Source organism: Lepeophtheirus salmonis, chromosome 7 (assembly GCF_016086655.4).
Source record: "Lepeophtheirus salmonis chromosome 7, UVic_Lsal_1.4, whole genome shotgun sequence".
NCBI classification, from domain to species: Eukaryota; Metazoa; Arthropoda; class Copepoda; order Siphonostomatoida; family Caligidae; genus Lepeophtheirus; species Lepeophtheirus salmonis.
This window is the reverse complement of record NC_052137.2, coordinates 24,883,283-24,903,170: the sequence shown is the minus strand read 5'-3', so window position 1 is coordinate 24,903,170 and position 19,888 is coordinate 24,883,283. Positions and strand designations below refer to the sequence as shown.

Sequence of the window (19,888 nt, the reverse complement as noted above, 5' to 3'; positions counted from 1 at the left end):
CTCTTTGGGTTACGGGGGCAGATTCCAGGAATGCACCAGAGGGAGTTACTGAAGCACTTGAATTCATTATTGGCCAGTGGTAAGAAGGACAAGATATTGTTAAAGGCCCGTACTAAATTTATCCCAAAAATGGAGAATCCTAAGAGTGCGTCGGACTTCAGAACTAACTCCATCTTAACACAAATTGTACGTGTATTACACAGGATCATTGATTCTAGACTACAGACAAGTAAGATCTCGGAAGACCAGGTGGGGTTCCGAAAAATGGACGGGTGCTCTATCAGTAACTTGCTTCTGAAAGGTCTTGTTGCGTATAGCAAGAATAAGGGCGAAAAACTTTCTTTGGCGTGGCTTGATATGCGTAAAGCATTCGACTGTTGTTGATTCATAAATCAATTATTAGGGCCCTCATAAAGCACAATGTCCATTTATCATTGGTGAATTATATTAGAATGGTCTACCTAAATGCTAGCACAAGTCTTGAGTCAGTTAGATGCTATATTTCGCAGAGGAATACTTCAGGGAAACCCAATGTCAGGCACTTTAGTGATAGAGTCTGTGTTTAATGATTCGGACACTGATTCGCCTTATGAGATTGGGATCTCTGGTTCAAAGCCTTCAGGTCTACTTAGAATCTTTTGAAATTACAGCTGCTAAAGTTGGTTTATCATTGAATAGTAATAAGTTGGATCTGTTGTCTATCATAGAAGGGAATAAAAAAGGCCTAATTTACGTTGACCCCTCCCATATGCTCACTAGTTCGGATGTACTCTCAAAAATATGGATAGAATTTATTTTTACAAATATTTATGTATACGCTACTCTAACTTTGGGCAACAAAGAGTGGATATGATCAATGATCTAAGAATGCGGCTCAAAAGGCTCGATAATACAATGATTTCAAATAAACAACGCTTACACATCCTTAAAAGCAATGTAATAACACTGTACCTCTATGCAGTGAAAAGATCTAAGATTATCAAGGGAGACTGTAAGACGTTTCAAATTGTAATAAGAAAGTATGTCCGTAAAATAACAGGCCAGTTCCACGATGCGCCTATAAGTTTCCTTGAATCAAAAGCTAAAGATAGTGGACTTGGAGTAATGAACCTCCTGTCGACTGCAAGCATTGCCTCCAATAATAGGATGCGTTCACTAGTGAAGAGTAACAATACTTATATTAGAGCCCTCTACTGTGAACTGCCTGGATTTTTCGCGGACATTTCGATAAAGTATAATACCACTGTGGTACATGAGAACACCAAATTCCAAGAACTCGTCAAAGTCAACCTAATTAACTCGGTAGACAAAAAAAGGTATTAAGTATGCTCTTCAGGGTAAGAGGAATCACAACTTTCTACAAGACAACACTTGAAACAGTAACAATACAGAGTTCAAAAGAGTTGTACAAATCATGGCAGGCAACGTGGCAACCAAGTCTAAATTTAATCGATATAAGGTAATTCCAAAGAAACAAATGCGAAAGCTGTGGTGATAGGGTTAAACATCTTGACCATATCATACAAACATGCCCAATCCCACAAGGCTTTCACATAAAGAGGCATGATAACTTAATTGACTACTTGGATTTGAAGTTAGGCCGTCCAGGAGTGCAGGTTTTTAAAGACTATGTAGGGGAGAGTGAGGATACATATTACAAAAAATCCTATATTGTTTTAAACTGTCATAAGTTTCACAATTTAAAAGATAATTCAACGACCGGGGAACATGGCATAGGTAGTTACCTAAGACAAATAATTCCAGAGAATTTTTGATGTAGTGCAATAATTAATAGCCATTTATTGATGTTTTTGAAACCAACAAAAAAGTAGGATACTTTATACACTAGGAGGAGACATGGTACAGGGTAGGATTAGACATGTTACAATAGGGAAAAAACATGTAAAAACTGTAATTTAATATATACAAGCATTTATTTTAATTTGTATTACAGTTTGTTAGGATAAAGTAAATACTTATAATTACATACATATATAAGATAAACAAATAAAACATTCACAGAAACAGAGCATAGTTAATAATAAATTTAAAAAAATATTTTTTTTACTATATACTGTGATTGATAATTAAAGTATATCATGAAATTATACAAAAAAACATAATTAAATAATATATATAAGTATGTAGTACGGGTATAAATAATAAAAATAAGGTGTAATAAGTCTCCTCGATAGTGTTTGAATCAGAATAAATGATGTGAACTGCATATTGAAACGAATCATATATTACAAGCATGTTAATTAATCGAACAACATGCAACTATGATATTTAATTAAATAAGATTAAAATCTCATGTTTTATAATAGAAACATATATCAATAAACACTTACCTAAAATGTTTACTTTTAATGTCAAAAATTTTATTGTCGAAATTCTCTCTAACTGTAGAACATTATGCAACCTGGGGGTTTATCTTGTTTCGATGAACAAAGGAAGACATTCAATTGTATAAGAACAGGGTTCTTAAATAGTTTTACATTTTAAAGTTATTGGTAGTGTAATATGTCTCCTCCGTAAGAAGTATGCTCACTCTCCCCTATACAAAATAGGGGAAACGACATTAAAAACAGATTTTGTATTAGTACAGAAAGGGAATGTGCACATCTTGGATCCAACAATTGTTGGGAATACAACTGATTTAGTCTCGGTCAATTGTGTAAAAATGAAAATTATTTGTCAAATGACTTACTGGAATTTATTAAGCTAAAACACTCTTTGGAGAATGTAGTGATTGGCGAAGTAGGAGAGAATGTCATGAATTGGAATGGAAACCTACTGGGCAAATAGAAGAGCTATGTAATTAAGAGATGTGGAATGTCTAAAAGGGAAATTTATATCATGGTAGTCAGGGTTATGAGTGACTCATTTAAGCTTTGGGCAGCGGAACACCAATCCGCCTAGACAGGTTTTAACCCCCCTTAAATAAGTTATGGTTTTTGTAGGTTGTAACTGATATTTTGCTTTTACCTAATTGTCTATATTAAAACATCATAAGTTTATATTCTAACATTTGAATAACTAGTTGGTCCTTATGGGCATTGGGATGAACTATGTTGTTTTCTCTATTGCGGCATCGGGCTAGAATTAGATATATTTGTGGATATTAATTGAGAATTGTTTTCTTTTGATTTACGATCTAATTTGATTAACTTTATATTTAATTAAGAATTTGTGACTAGATCCATTTTTAGCCTTTCTTCTACTGAATTTAGTGAATAGAATTCCTAAACAGCAGTCCCATATTGGTCATGGGTTTAACTTTTATTAACCTTCTTAATCAAATCATCGTCGTGCAATGAACCCAATAGCTTTATACTGCTTTGCTTTACCTTTAAAATAGACAAGAACCCTCTTTTATCAGGGAGGAATCAAAACTGAATTCAGTTAGGCCCCATTTAACCCAATCCACTATAAATAAATGAGATTGGGAACCCTTTTCCCTATGAGTTTGAAATTTTGAAAAATATGAATGAGGCAATTCATCGTATACTTATCTGTACAGTAATACAAAAAATATCACCGCCTGGTCTCCTTGCACCATAAAAAAAGCATTGCAGCTACGAATTGCTTGTGGTACCACAGGATACGAGATGCTACTTCGACAAGGATTTCCTCTAACAAGTCTAAGGACATTGAGAATACAGTTGGAAGTTTTAGACTTCAATCCCGGTACTTTAGAGGACGTAATTACTTTGCTGAAGGTAGTTTTAAATTTAATGTAAAATATATTTAGTTTACAGTCTTTTTATATTTTAAGGTAAAAGTTCAAAGTTTCCCTCCTAATGAACAATGTCAAAATATAAAGAGACAATGGATTTCCTTTCTTCCTTCCGAGATCTTTTCGAGAACTTAGACATTAATGACTATTATGGATGGACGAGAAAAAATTGAAGGTCCCTCAAATGTCTTAGTGGCAAGTAATGGGAGCAAATTTTAAAAATGAGGCAAATTGTTTCTTAATTTGTAAATCCTCTGTTTATTTGTATATTATTTTCTATGATTATATTTAATCTTTTAAATAATTAAGTATTTGATTAAGTTTTACTTTATTCATTTATATAAGCTTATTAAGTGTTATTAGTTCATATTTTTTTCTTTAGATGGCACGCATCATGACCAGACTCTCCTTTTCTAATGCACTGCATTTCGGGGCATAAATAAGCATGTTTTATAACTTATATCATGGTCAAGGACTGCTTGGCTATGGTAAACATTATTAAGAGAATGTTGCATATTTCCTTGTACACCCCCATAAAAAATAGAATCACTCTAAAAATACAAAGTCGAACCAAAATCATCAGATATGCATATTTTTAAATAGATTTTTTTAAATACAACATGGAATATTTTTCTAAAATATAAGCTATGATATTCCTTATCGATCACTATGAATGATGAATAAGTTATAGGTATGTAAATAAGAATGTCCTTTTATATTCAATTTTCAGCCTAAACATGTAAATATCTCGAGGTCAGAGTAAGATACAAAAACAATAAAAACATTTTTATAATCATAAAACCCCATTTTCCATCAGTTTTATTCATCATATTTCATTTTGGGGATTCTCTTAATGATGAATAATGTTTGAACAATAATAGCTCCAAATTACTATAATTTCAAATATTTCTGAAACCTGACGACAAAGTAAAAAACATAGATCTGTGTTGGATTTTGCACTCAAAGATAAATTATATTCTTGGTTTGATTTTGTTTGTAAATTTTGACTCTCTGTGTTATGGACAGAATTAAATAATTTTCTATAGTTCTTTTCTCGTCCCTAATCGATCAAAAATAAATAAATAAATGTACAAATCTAGCCATTGTTAGGCATTTTCAGTTTTCAATTTAATTTAATAAAGATATGACTGTGTAAAAATTGATATCAAGTAGTATTCATTGCAAATGTTATGTCCCTTTTTATTCATAAAACCATTTGATTGAGTTTTAACAAGATTTATTTTAAGATATATCCATTTTATGTAGTTAATATATCAACTGTAAGTAATTAATGAATAATGATGCAACAGGGAATGCATGGGCAGTGCAGGTAGAACTTTCGTACTGGAGTGTGCAATATATTTTACATGCTCTTTTATTTAAGAAGTTGGGTTCACAGTAGAATGATTGCGGTAAAAAGTTTGCGGACAAAAATGTTGGGGTAATATCCTTATATACTCTACATTATCATTGTGAGACAAAAACGTGAGTAATATCATCGTGAAGCAAAAATCATTCTGAGTAAATTAATTGCAAGACAATATTATTGTGCACAATTTTGTTGCAATTTATATTAGATTCGGACCCTAAAACAATTGAATGATGAAGAAACATGTCAGAATAGAACACTTCTAATGAGCTATAATACACATTGATGATTGGAGTGGATTGATTCGTTGTTTGTCTTGCTTTTATGTACCTAAAAAATTATTTTATATCTTGACAGAATGATTTTTTTTTTTTTCACATTTTTAACAAGCAAATTGAATTTTTTTTTTTTTTTAAATTGTATCCAAAAGGTTGTTAGTTTGTAGGTATTTTTGCATTTTTCTTCCTTGGATACTTAAATATACATACATAATTTTTTTCTCTTACCATGTAATTGAGAGACGTTCAGTTATACTTTAAATATACCCACGAATTATAGTCAAGTTGTACATGAAATTATTGGTATTATGACGATTTTTCTTCATTATTTTTGCAATAATTATTTAAAACAAAACTTCAATTGTTTATTCTTTAATATTTTTTTTAGTGATAAACAAACTTGTTTTTCCCGAATATCATACAAATTTAAGGTCGATGCAATCAATTTTCATTCAATCCGGTGGAATTGAAGTGCGTGTAATTATATTTTTTGTATGACAACATCACGGCGATATCTCGCTAACACAAAAATACCCTTTGTATTTTGTTCTCAGGTGTCGATTAACTCATCTCACTTTCATCAAGATACTTAGAGACAATTACAAAAAAGTAATAACTAATTAAGTTATCCCAAACTTATGCTCCATTTCCAAAAGGACAGGATTACAATTTCTTGTTAGTCCCTCGTTGTATATAAATATATATACTATACCTATTTAAAAAAAAAAACACTTTTTTAGTTTTGTTAGGTTTCCAATTTTTTCCCCATGCTTTGAGATGTGAGAAGAAAGAAAATCATTTTTTGGGGGTTCTAAATACACCCTAGACCCTCGCACTTCTTGCTTGTGGGGCCATTGTTTGTACTTTACATGTTACAACTATAGAAGGGGCCACCTTTTTTTTTAAACCTATCGAAAGAGTATATAGAGTTTGTCTTTTTCTATCCAATGAGCTATATAAATGTAGGTACCTCATCCATGTTATAAATTAATTGAAATTTTATTAAAAAAAAGGCATTTTCATTGTCGTCATTTAAAATTTAATTGTATACGTTATTCATAAGTTGCGTTGTATAATATGGATTTCCACTAAACCATCCAAGTTTAAGTAACTTAAATATTTGTCAATTAAAATTAACATTGTTTCGAACTATGCATGATCTTCAATAAAGATTTATATTCAATTATAATACAATAAATTGTCAAAATAATGAGTTTTAGTTGGTTACTTTACAGAATGATCAATTTTTGATTGAGTATGTAAATTAAAAATAAGTATATGAAGAGTGAATTCTCTGATAATTCCTAAATTACAAGAGTCGAAATAAAGTCATGAGTATAAAAAAATATTAATTGTTAACTTTATTTGCAAGTGATAATGTATTGGTCAATGAACCTCCACAAATTTTAACTATGGTGAGAACAAACTACAGAGTAGGATTGGGTACGTTATTGGTTATCTCTAATTTTAGTGCAAGGATCACGGATAGATTACAACCAATACATAGGACATGTTAATTATTTAAACATAAAAATATAACAATTGTATGTATCCCTTATCTTCTCGAAGTAATATCAATAGCATATTAAAAACTCAAAATTTTGAAATACGGACATGTTTGCATAGCATTTATATTAAATATTTGAAGATATGTCTTAATTTAATAAAGCTTCAGATTAAGAGTATTGCACATAAGAAATTGCACATATAAACTTGTAATATGCGACTTTATTTATTTAATAAAATGTCATTTACTTCACGGATGAGGTTTAACACTTATTGCTGGTTCCACTCCAGATATTGAACGAAACTATTATCCTACACTTCTTAATATCATCTTGCTTATTCTAAAACATTTAAATCCGTACACTTCTATCGCTAATTACTCTGCAAAATATATACTTTTTTTGATTTATTTTTTAGTTGAATATTCTTAATATGTCAAGCTTAATCTCTTTGGCCTACAGCCTGGTCAGGAGCCGCCTAGAGGAGGTTGTGGAAGCAAATAGCGATTTTATTAAATAAATATGATCCATATATGTTAATAAATATTTTCTAAATATGTTAATAAATATTTTTTGAAAAAGTTATAAGCTTAAATTAATTTTTAGTACTGTTTTGGTTAATTAGAAAATATACTATATTTGCGCTATGAATATCCCACGCACCCTGTATATATATATATATACATTTAAATTATCAATGTTAAGTTTATTAGAAGAAATGGTAATGTTGCTAGACTTTAATTCAGATTTAGTATTTGATATTATTAGTCTTAAATTAAAGTTTTTAATTCTGAGAACGGAAGCCTTATTTTTAAAATTGAATCGTTGACCACTTTCTTGTAATGAACTTTTGTTGGATGGAGAAGAGTCCAATGGTAAAAGTAATATTTCATTCCATGCCATTGTAAATTTATCCATAAAAGTTTGATTTTTAAGGTTAGCAAATTTCGTTAATGTCCTATGTACAATTCGCCTGATATGATTATAAAAATTAAAATCATTGTCGATTGAAAATTTGGAAACACAAAATTCCTTCAATTTCTTCGCTGATTTGAGATCTTTAAATTCTCCAGATGTCATATAAATGTAGAAAATGTGTCCATTTTCGCATGAATTCGGAAATATATCGAAATGTTGAAGAATAAAGGATTTAGCAATTCCAGTGTGAGAGTATGAAAGAAAATTTTAGAGCTTCGTTTTTCTTATACGGGGACATTATTTTAATATTTTAATAGTCTATACAGAAATAAGTAAATAATTAATTATGAAATATTTATTTATTTAAAAAAAATACAAATTAAGAAATATAATATGTTGATTGACATAGTGCCATTAATTAATTTTAATTGAAAACACTAGAATTGATATTATATTTAATTTGAACTATATTATACAGTTTATAATTATAAATAAAGTTTCCAGCGTCCATAACTTTTTTTATAAGTTATATAATTTGATGAATTTGTTGATATATACATAATACTAAGATTGGCCGAATCCTACCTGTAGTTAACCGAAGAAGTCCTGTATTTGACGAAAATCCACTTTTTCTTAAAAAACTAATTTTAAAAGTCGATATTTGATGTATAATTGCGATTTAAACTCAAAATACTTCTTGGAAAAAAAATTGAAAAGTGGAGATTTGGAATCGATATTGAAAGAAATGGAAAATATTGGTGAATCAATCAAAGTTCAAGTTATAGAAATTCTTAAAGGAAGAATAGTTGGAGGGAGAGCTTCTCACTTATGGTTAGTTAACAGTAAGTTTGAACTTTTTAATGCTAAAATTGAAGAATTTAATGTTGATGAAATGTTGTATAATGTTTCATATTGGTCTAAATGTGATAGTTATGACTCAGCAGTAGATTATGAAATCACAGCATATGTCTTGGGAGTTGATCTCTTAGTAGGAAATTTACAAATTTTAGAGTAAATCATAAAAAATTATCCTTTAGGCAATTACTTTGACAATCTATTATAAGGGTTAATTCTACTGTAACTATTGAATTGAATATTGTGTTATTGTATTGTATATTTCCTTATTATTATATTTATATATAATTTTGCTAAATGACATTTTGAAAGAGTTGAGATAAGGGTATTTTAATTCTTAACTCTAAAAATAAAATAAACACAAATGAGATGTAGCTCTGGAATATATCAAAGCTGCAAATATAAATAGAGTTTGAGATAATCCCGGAGGTCAAATTCTTTTTAGGGATATTAGGGATATTTCTATATTTGAGTCATAATTTTAAAAGCTTAATTATAAATGATATTTTTACGTGATTTCTTTGTTTAATAGAATATTTTAAAGCAACTCATTGTATGGCTAGGTTTTGGTGAAAGAGGCTACTTTGATCAATTTGGTAATAACAGTATTATAATCAATCGTACTTCAATTGTTGAACTTTGCAAGGATGTTTGACAAAAGCACGACAGATGTTTTGATTAAATACATAAGGAGTATAAATAGACCTCAATTATTTTAGTCACTTACCTTACAGAATATAAATAACACCACATTTACTATGTGAATTATCAATAAAAAAATTCTGCTCAACACTCAATATTCTTAGGATATTGCAAAAATGAAACTAAAGATGTGATAAGTGATAATTATTCTATTTATATCCTTTCTACGACACTTATCAACAAAAAAAAAAAAAAAAAAAAAAAAAAAAATCATCAGAGGCTCCAGAATCGTCAAACTCCAGAAGAAGGTGTATTATAGCCATTGCTATCTCATTAGAGCCTCTTCCTGCCTCTGTTTCTTGCCATACAATACAACTTTTGATATTAACGTTCATTTTCATAAATTTTAGTTTAAATATATTAAAATTTCGTTTATATGTTTTTCCAATTGAGAGTTTAGGAGCTAGAAAGACATACATGATGTCAAAGTATGTATGTAGGAAATCCAGTTTATCATTAATAATATTTTGGAATAATTTAACATAATATTAGTTATATATATAAAAATTTGACTGACTATTTAACACATTCTATAAATTTTGCACACTTTTATATTTCAAAAATGACTTTGACCTTAAATATGACAAAATATTAAATTGCGAATGAAACTATCACTGAATTACAATAGCTAAGTGGTAATATATCATTGTAAAAAAAGTTATTTAGCACAATTTGGTTCTGCACAAACGATTTACTATATTAAATATATTTTTTAACTATAATTTAAAGTTGTTATTACTGCATTTCATATATTTATGTTAAATAAGATAATATATATATTATTATTAATATATAATTTCATTTGAATTGCCATCCATAAATAAATGAAAGGTTTCGTTGGAATATCAATATTAAAATAAATGTACACATGTATAGGATGAGGCATCTACCCATATAAACAAAAAATTCAAAAGAACAAGTGACGTCATTTTTTGAGGAGGTATGAGAAGAAAATTCAATTTTCGGTTTAGAAAAAGTGCAATAACTCAGCTCTTATTCAACAAATAAAAGTCATTTTGGTGTCAACAAAATTCTACACTCAATATACATCGTAGGAACTTATTTCTAAGTGTTTTTTGTAACCTACCTACTTTAATTTTGTAAGAATCTCCATCGCTCATCATGTCCTCAATCTCAGTGGCACCCAATCCTTCAACGATCCTACCACTCGAACTAGTCGATAAAGCAATTGGATCTCGAATTCACATCATTATGAAAAATGATAAAGAAATAGTTGGAACTCTTCTCGGATTTGATGATTTTGTAAACATGGTTCTCGAAGATGTGACTGAGTACGAATCTACTCCCGAAGGACGCCGTGTATCTAAATTAGACCAAATTCTTCTGAATGGAAATCATATTACAATGGTAAATTTAGAGAATTGAGTCTCTAAATTAGACGTTGACTCTTTTCAAAATTCAAATTGTTTTGTTTTTGTCAGTTAACTTCTAGAGAGTTTTCACGTGTTATGATCGTTTGGGGGGCATAAACAACCTAGGTTTATCAGAATCAGGAAAATAATAAACTTATGGATGTCAAAATGGGATTTATCTATAAAATGATTCAAGCCTTACTGTCTATCAAAGACAAAATCTATTCTTCGAACGTCAAGTTTTATCATATATATGAACCTGAAATGTAATGAAATAGGCTATTTCGTCATTATAAAATTTTATTCCCATATAATAGATCAAAATTGACTATTTAAATGGAAAGAATAAGATATTATTCTCCGACTTTTCTCGTCCCTAATCGATCAAAAAGATAGTAACAATTGTACAAATTAAACGGATTTTTAGTAGATATTACTTGGATTTAATTGATTCGGATCAAGTAATATTTAATAGAGGTGTTAAGTATTTTTTTACACTTAAAGCCATTTGATGATATTTCATCAGAATTTATTGAAAATGCGTCCATTTTATCAGTAAAAATATCAACTTGGAGCCCCCAAAATGGCAATTGCTTCAATTATGTTGGAATTTAGGACATCAGTGGAAATGCTATATACAGTCAACCCTGTTTTGAACATGTCACTGCACTATTTTTCAATTTTAGAATTGTTACAAAATATGGAACTTATTTTAAGAGGTTACTTGCACTAAGTGGTCCTCATTTTCAGTTTCCCTTGTTTGACTGTAAATCATCAAATGATGTTTCATTTCTCATTCTACACTTTGTTAAGGAAAAAAATAATTATGATAACTTTTTTATTTATATTTCAGCTTGTACCTGGAGGTGAAGGCCCCGAATCTGCCACATCATAGAACTTCAATACAATACTGCACACTCAATAATAATGAATGATTTACATACTATAATTAAAAATGCGTTGTTAAGTGATTAATTATAAAATTTATATGTTTCCTTAGTCATTGTGATATCCTTCTTTTTTCTCTTCTTGACTACTTATTTGAGCCAAACTAAATCCATTTTCATAATCCGTGCTTGATCTTCGAATCTCATCCGCAACTGCTTGTTCCATTATTTCTTCAAATCTCTTAGCATGTATATCAATTTTTGGTTCATTGCTGACTGGAGGAGGTTGTGGCATGGCTACCCATCGTGTTATATCCAGATAATCCTCATCATTTTGTGCACGAGCATATATGTTTTGTAAAAATGAGCCATCCAAGTTATGAGCATTATCTCCTTCAAATATACCTATGTTTAAAAAAAAAAACACGAAACAATGTAGGTATGTTACTCTGAATATAAACCGAATGTGACTCTTGAATGAACTTACTTAATTCTCTACGCCTTTTTTATTATCAAGAGGTGTCTTAAGGGTTCTATAGTAATTTCGATGAGCTTTGACATCTCGCTTCCAGAAGTTTGAAAAAGTTTGGGGTATTTTATCTGGAGTTACTTCTTTTATACGTAGGATTGCGTAGCCAGTAAAAATAATACAAATTATATTCAAAATTGTTAAAGTTAAGCTAACAAATCCACAAATAAGGGCTTCTACAGCCAAATCACAGTGGTAAAGTAGCAAAAAATCGTTACGAGCCTCGGATGGAGATATTCCTATATCTGTAGGTTGAAGGCACCCAAGTCCAGGACGTGATGTAATTCCATCATATCCTCTGATGAGGTTAGTATCGTTCCTTAATTAGAAATAGATATATTTTTTGTTATAAGTATCAATGAATAGATCATGCCAAATTATGTACCCTTGATAAATTGCGGCAAGAAATGAAAAAGCCCAAAATACTCCAGCGTTTACAGCAGGAGGAAGTAAAGAAGCAGAGATGGCAACACCAACAAGGGATCCTGCATTTCCACCCAATACTGATAACGCAATTCCAGCTCCTGATGGTATTGCTACAAATATACCAGTTATAAGACCCTTGGTTCTACCCCTTGAGAGCATCTCATCACTAGGCCACTGGCTCACGTCAATTAAACCGTATATATCAAATAATATCATGAGGGACACCAATATTCCAAAAAACAAACCTGAAATTGAATCATGCCATTTTTTATGAGAGTATAAAATATTAAACTAACCGATACATATGCACATTAACAGAGAAACCATTTCATTTCTTACTCCTTGAATAATAAGACTTGAATCATGTACAACAAATCCAAATATACCCGCGAGGATAGGACCCATAATTGGGGAAACGAGCATTGATGCTACTAAAGTTACAGAGTTGTTGTCAATCAAACCCATAAATGCTATCATCCCTGCTAAAATAACCAGCATACAGTAATCAAATGTAAAATTACCACCGGCTCGTATTCTAGATATAACTTCAGCAACCATGAGTCTAGATTTAACACTCAAATAAAATCCATCCTCTTTCAAAGATTCATCGTTATCTTCACTTTCTTTCCCAAGAGTATTCCGACTTGGAGCCATAGATAAAATGGATCCAAGACTAATATGCTCTTGAACAACAGACACAGCTGTGTCTTTATCCGTTCCGAATCCTCTGCGAGTAAGTTCAATGAGGATTGATTCGACATTGGTAGATTTAATTTGAAATGAGTAGAGCACTGAGGTTCCATCGTCCGAAATACTAGTGGTATACCTAGTATTTTTCAAATCTTTTTTTAAATAATATTTAAGCCGAGGCTCGTAAGTTTCCTTCTCCACTAAGTCCACTGATCGAGTAGTATCTGCGTATTGATCTATATCATCGTCATCGTTAGAGTCGCTATCATCCTCCGTACTTTTTGGTTCAGTCTCTTTTTTAAATAACATATCTTCCTTTACGGGAAGTACTTGAAAGGATTTCGTACTTGTTTTAGGTGGAACATATGTATTATCAATTAAAGGGACCCAAACGTGGATCCAACTTGTCTGCTCAGTTGACATTTTTAACTAAAGTTCTATATTTTTTGGGTTTGGGTTATTATTCTATAACAAGGGAGGAATGAGATTTTGACTGCACACTCAATATCAAGTCAACAAATGGAAAGCATACAAACTAACACTTAACAAGGTATTCTTATAAATGTATGCAATATGTTTGTTGGATAGTAATTTTTAACGGACGTTTGTTATCTTCCACACACTTGCTAATATAAACTAATAAGAGTGTCCGAAGATTGTTTTTCCTTTTTCACGCTCTTTTCATTTGTATGCGTATGTAAAAATCTTCCGAAAAGTTCCCGCATGCGTCTTACAATAATAGATTTAAGTAGTTAACACAGGTCACAGAGGCTTCTATATACCTTGGGTTTCATAAAAATGATAAAATAGCTTTAAGAATAAAAAAAGACTTACATCTGTATTGAATATTACTTGATGCAAATGATAATCACTGATATTTTTTTATTAAATCAAAGTAGTATCTATTAAAAATGGGTAGATTTGTACTTTTTTTTTGATCGACTAGGAACGTTTAAAGTTTGTATAATTGGAGAAAAATATCGTATTATTTTTCATTGTTATAGTTAATTTGTATGTACAGTATAGAAATAAGAATGTATAACAATGTAATATTTTATTCTTAATAGATATTGAGGTCCGATATATAATAAAACTAGTTAATAGAGATACCATTATGATGGATAGTAAGGTACAAGTTAAGGTGGTAAGGATGATAAAGGTGTGTCCATGGACGTCCCGAGCACCGAGATATCCATGGTGTGTCGCTCAAGACTTTTATTATTTGACAGAACTAAGCAAGCCCATTGTAATGACGTAACAAATAAATGGAAAACGCTAGTCCGTACTTGTATTTTTACCCTTAGATTACAAGAAATCTAACTCGAAATGTAAGATTTGCTTCTTGTAAACTGGGCATAAACAATTTGTATGAAGACTACTTATTAATTTAAAATATCCAGATCTATAATGACATATCTAGAACACCATTTCATACAGTGGTCAAGTTCGGTAGGAATAGGAGTTTTAAATCCAATCAAAATCCTATTTATGAACTAATTCAAATAAATAATGGTAAACCCCGGGTTGCATATATTTTCAGCATATTTAAAAAAAAAAAAAAAAAAATACACAGCTGTTTACAATAAATTATATTTTTTGAAAAAAAAATTAAATATTAAATTTTTAGAGAAATTTTTTAAAAATCCATAGTTCTTTACAGAAAATTAATTTTTTTTTTTTAAAGTTGAAGAATTAAGTTTCAAATATTAAATTTTTTTGAAAAAAATATTAAAAAATCCTCAGCTGTTCACAAAAAATTGAAAAATTAAATTTCAAATATTAAATATTCCATTAAAGAGCAAAATTCTTTAATTTTTTGGGGGGCGATGGGCCACATCCCTGCAGACGCCCCTGTATATGCAAAATATGAAAAACCTCATTAACAACTACACAAATTCTTGTCTACCTCAATATATAGTTTTTATATTTTATTATAATAATATTTTTAAAAAGACCGTGAAATGTGGGGAATATACTATACGGTGAGTTAGAATAATTCAAACCATAGCGTTATGCAAAATCTGGACTGTTTAAAACCGCATTATACGGGGACCCCCGTATATGGACTTGTTGAGACGGCTTCAAACATTTAACCTCATTTTCAGGGTTTGCTTTTTTTAAATTATTTCTCTTTTGGGGTATGATTGGTCTAATTTTCAAAATCGTTGAATGCGTTTCTTACACTAAGCACTTTTATTCCCCCAGAGCTTCTTTTTCTTTAAAAAAATAAATAGAAACATTTTATACTTCTGAAAATTAATTAATAATTAAATAAAGTATGTAATTGTCATATAGATGGAACGTGGTTTAAGATATAGGCCTCTTTAACAAAATTAATATCACAGGTAAACGACCCATATAAAGTAACATAATCGTTATTTTTTCATCTTTTCTATAGTTTATCATTTTAATAGCTGATATTTACATAAGATAAACAATTATTTATGAAGGGAAAAGTGAGCCCCAAACTTTTAATCACTCAATCTAATAAAATATATACAAGAACTTCATCAATAAACATAGGTAAATACTGTATAATAACAGGTATGACATTTAAAATATGCAGCAGCAAATTGCTTTAAGTCATACATATTAAATTCGGTGTTTAATCTAAGATATTTTGGAGATTACTGGAATAGAATAATAGGTATTTTATGCAGTAACATGTTTTGGAACTAGACATGTAATCCTCTATGAATTTATTAAAAAAAAAATCACGCCTTGTATCATGCTCATATACTATGACTCCAATACATCTGAGCATCTGTCCAAGTGGTATTCTGACATGACAAAAATAGATGTACAAATATTTCGAATGAATTTGAAATTTTTAAACATTACAAAAGTCCACGAAAAACCAAAATATTTTCTATTCCATATTCAATTCTAATAGTACTTGACGTGATGATTACGAATCTGTATTTAGTTAATCCGTATCAAATCTGTTTTTGAGAATTTTTGATATGAATTTTTGTAGTATCTATGCCCTATTTATACTTTGAGACAATTTTTGACTAGGAAAAAAAATCAGTAACCCACATGAATATATATTTGTTCTCTCCAAAATTGTATGCTGAATTTAAATAATAACCATTTTTTATGGTTTTTGCTTAAAAAAGAAAAACAACTCAATTTTCCAAAAAAAAAAAATTACAAAAATAGAGATCTTTTAAAGCGTAAATAACACAGGTTTTATTTTGGAAAAGAGTAATTGGTTCTAAAAGGTCTTGTTTAGCTGTAATATTGGTTTGTTTCATAGAAATAAAATACACAAAGTGATGCCACTGAGTAATAGCAAGGTAAATTCTTTGACACCACGACAGCAGACGAGAGAAAAAAATAGTTGAGCAAAACAATCTAAAAATCTATAAGCTCAATATTTTATTTTTCAAATTAAATGCATAATTTGCATGTCATTAGTAATACACACTTATATTCTTTAAATAAGATATGTATATGTTCCCAAGTTGAACATGCCGACTTGTGTAATCTATAATTGGATCTACAGAGCGGTAACTCTTAAAAAATCTTCCAAATATGGGGACAACTCTTATATCAATCATGAAGTTTGTGACCACGAGCACGAAACGATTCAAGAAGCCGGTAACAAAATTAGGAAGGAGAGTAAGGAATGTCTCAACAAGGGAAAAAATATATGTTTTTCACATACATATTTTAATTTTAGGACTAGTTTATTTTTTAGGTCAATCGAGAATCTGAATATTTGTAGCACGGATCTGGAGGATTTATAATCCTTCTTTTAATGATCCCTATTCAAGATAACTAAATTTGAGATGATGAATAGTATGTGGAAGTTACTGTCTGATATAAAAAATAGACATTAACTAAAATTACTAGGAGTTATTAGGGGTCGACGAACATACAAATTTTGCTTTAATAATGTAGGAGATAACTTTTCAAGAAATTATCAGTGCTACTCTACGGTTTTCATGGGTACAATAACACAAGTGTTGACTCCCGGTAATTATCATTTCGATATTTCCTAGGAATTTAGAGAAACTTCTTTTATCAATTCCCGATTCTTTTTTCGTAATTATTGGAAAATTTATCGACTTCAGTATTGTAGTTATCCTGAATTTCTAATAACTATAAAGTTTCAATAAGTTGATTATAATCTTATTCACATAGTGCTCAGATGCAAACTCAACCAGTTTAATCTTACTTTTATTCAAGGTAACTAGGGGAGAGAGAGGACACTTGCTAAAAAGGAGACATGTTGCATTGACATTAATTTTAATATATAAAATAATCTAACCACCCTGTTCTTAGACAATTGAATGTTTGCTTTGTTTATCAAATAAACATAAAACCTGGGTTGCCTAATACTTATGTACGATTACAGAGAATTTTGACATAGAAATTTTTAACTCAAAAAGTATACATTTTAGGTAAGTGTTTGTTGATATATTTTTTATTATAAAATGTCATAGTCTAGCATGTTGTTCAATTAATTAACATGCTTGTAATATATTATTAGTTTCAATATTCAGTTCACATCATTTTCAACAAAACCAACACAACGGAGGAGACTTGTGACACCGCATTTTGATGATATATACTCGTAATATATATATAATTATGTTAAGTTTTTTGTGTAATTTCATGTAGTACTTTAATTATCAATTACAGTAAATAGTAAAAAAATATTTTTTTTAAATTTATTAAGAGTACTTTATTTCTGTAAATGTTTTATTTATTTATCTTATATATGTGATTATAAGTATTTGCTTTATGCCGAAAAACTAATAAAAAGTAAAATAAATGCTAGAATATAACAAATGACATTTTTTTCATGTTTCCTCCTGTTGTAACATGTCTAATCCTACCTTGTATTATGTCTCCCACTGGTGTATCAAATTTCCTACTTTTGGTTGGTTTCGAAAACATCAATAAATGGCTATTAATTATTGCACTTCATCAAAAATACTTTGGAATTATTTGTCTAAGATACTACCTATATTATGTTGTCTGGGCTTAGAATTATCTTTTAAATTGCGAAACTTATGACTAATTTAAAAGAAAAAGGATTTTTTGAAACATGTATCCTCACACCATAGAGATGCATCGCACTCTCCTGTATATAAGGTGTGTCGATAAGACACATGAAACGCAGTCTGATCGATGTTTGCTGAGACATTTTTGGATGGCTTCACTACGGACCCAAGTTCAGTGGGACTTACTACTGATAGGTGTTAAATAATCATATACATAAATAGGACATTGAAAGAGGGCCTTAATGATCTAGGAAACGGTGGCGGTGGGTAATAATGCACTTCTTGAACCTACGGGTCTTTCGCACAATCCGTGGGTGGGGTGTATTATAGAACAGTAAAAGGGGTCCTTGATGCTCAAGGAAGTAGTAGCGGTGGGTAATAATACACCTTTTGGAACAGCGGTTCAATTGCATAAAATTTGTGTCCTTGATGCTCAGGATAGCAACGGTGATGGATTTTGATCCCACTTGTGCATAAGCAGTTAACTAGCGTATTCTGTGGGACGTGGTGTATTATAATATATTCGAAGGGTTCTTGATACTCAGGATAGTGGTGGCGATAGGTTTTGATCCACCTGTAAAACCTGTTGGCCGATTTTGAAAAATAAAATGGAGTCTCTTGTGACAGTTTCCTGGCATACAATAGTTTGAATACAATATAAATTTCATTAAGAATGTATTATTTCAGGGATGTCTACCCTTTTAATATAATGAGCGAAATTGCCACTTGAAATATTTTAATGGGCCGCAGAACCTATTAAGTTAAATTTCTTAAGAAATGGCTATATAAAATGTTATTTATACAAAAATACACTTATCTATATGCTTCCACCTACCTCCTCCTCCGTTTTTTTTTTTGCTATCTAGCAACCGGTTTTTTTTCTTCTTCTTCTTCCATGAACACTTATGAGAATTCGATCTGTTCAATAATAATAAAGGGAGCTACTTCGTCCTGGATTGCTGCAATTCAAATGAACACTTATGAGAATTTAATCTGTTCAATAAAGCCAAACAGTGACATTGTATAAGTTATAACTAATTTGACGTATTACTTTGGTAATATTTTGAAGTACTTATGCCCCATAAACATTCTATTTAAGCATTGGATATTACGCAGGATACTAATTTATTTAGAGGTAAAGTAATTTTAAAGATGTTTTGGTAGTTGGTGAATGTATTAAGCGATCTTCACTTTAGGCAAGTTAGGAGTAGGTTAGTTTATTGACATGGGGTTGAACAGGGTAGGGTTTAATTTATAAAGGTTATTATTATAAACTTTTTATTTGTGATAAAAAAAAACATCAACAAAAATATCAAAAAAATATTAATCATAAATTTGGTTCAGCTACATACTGAGATGATTGTTACGTAGCTACTGATTATTTGGTATCTTTGCAATTTTTTGGGTGGTCTTCAAAGTATACGTAATTGTTAGAGTATTGCCGTACATAATACATGTTTAGGAGTCATTCTGAAGAACATAGCCTTTTTTTTATTAAACCCAGGAGGCTACCTAAAAAACTCGTTCTTGGGTTTTTTTAATTATTGTTTCGGAATAAATGAGCTACTTTAACACTCGATTCAAATAGACAAACCTAAGTTA

General features: G+C 30.2%; 2 protein-coding genes and 2 long non-coding RNA genes across 6 annotated transcripts in view; 2 read left to right on the top strand and 2 right to left on the bottom strand.

Moving 5' to 3' along the window:
* Positions 1 to 1,915: 1,915 nt before the first annotated feature.
* On the bottom strand, positions 1,916 to 2,467 carry LOC139905971 (uncharacterized). The gene is made up of 2 exons (XR_011781143.1): positions 2,352 to 2,467; positions 1,916 to 2,280 (listed from the first exon to the last, which is right to left on the bottom strand). It is a non-coding gene; the product is annotated as an uncharacterized lncRNA (long non-coding RNA).
* A 39-nt stretch (positions 2,468 to 2,506) lies between these two features.
* Positions 2,507 to 4,043, top strand: LOC139905969 (uncharacterized). The gene is made up of 2 exons (XR_011781141.1): positions 2,507 to 3,722; positions 3,779 to 4,043. It is a non-coding gene; the product is annotated as an uncharacterized lncRNA (long non-coding RNA).
* Positions 4,044 to 10,281: 6,238 nt separating this feature from the next.
* LOC121121240 (U6 snRNA-associated Sm-like protein LSm5) overlaps positions 10,282 to 19,888 on the top strand; it is a 46,784-nt gene continuing 37,177 nt past the window's right edge. Inside the window, exons 1-2 of one of the 2 annotated variants that reach the window (XM_040716126.2) lie at positions 10,282 to 10,734; positions 11,593 to 11,738. In XM_040716126.2, coding sequence (XP_040572060.1) covers positions 10,489 to 10,734; positions 11,593 to 11,634 — 288 coding nt within the window. In that variant the 5' untranslated portion in view covers positions 10,282 to 10,488 and the 3' untranslated portion in view covers positions 11,635 to 11,738. Of the gene's footprint in view, positions 10,735 to 11,592; positions 11,739 to 19,888 lie in introns of those variants that run through there. The other variant, XM_071889815.1, reaches the window with a different exon arrangement.
* Positions 11,570 to 19,888, bottom strand: part of LOC121121239 (uncharacterized) — a 47,723-nt gene continuing 39,404 nt past the window's right edge. The window contains exons 1-5 of one of the 2 annotated variants that reach the window (XM_040716125.2): positions 14,106 to 14,133; positions 12,878 to 14,053; positions 12,541 to 12,826; positions 12,114 to 12,474; positions 11,570 to 12,031 (exon numbers count right to left, since the gene is read on the bottom strand). In XM_040716125.2, coding sequence (XP_040572059.1) covers positions 12,114 to 12,474; positions 12,541 to 12,826; positions 12,878 to 13,694 — 1,464 coding nt within the window. In that variant the 5' untranslated portion in view covers positions 13,695 to 14,053; positions 14,106 to 14,133 and the 3' untranslated portion in view covers positions 11,570 to 12,031. Of the gene's footprint in view, positions 12,032 to 12,113; positions 12,475 to 12,540; positions 12,827 to 12,877; positions 14,054 to 14,105; positions 14,134 to 19,888 lie in introns of those variants that run through there. The other variant, XM_071889814.1, reaches the window with a different exon arrangement.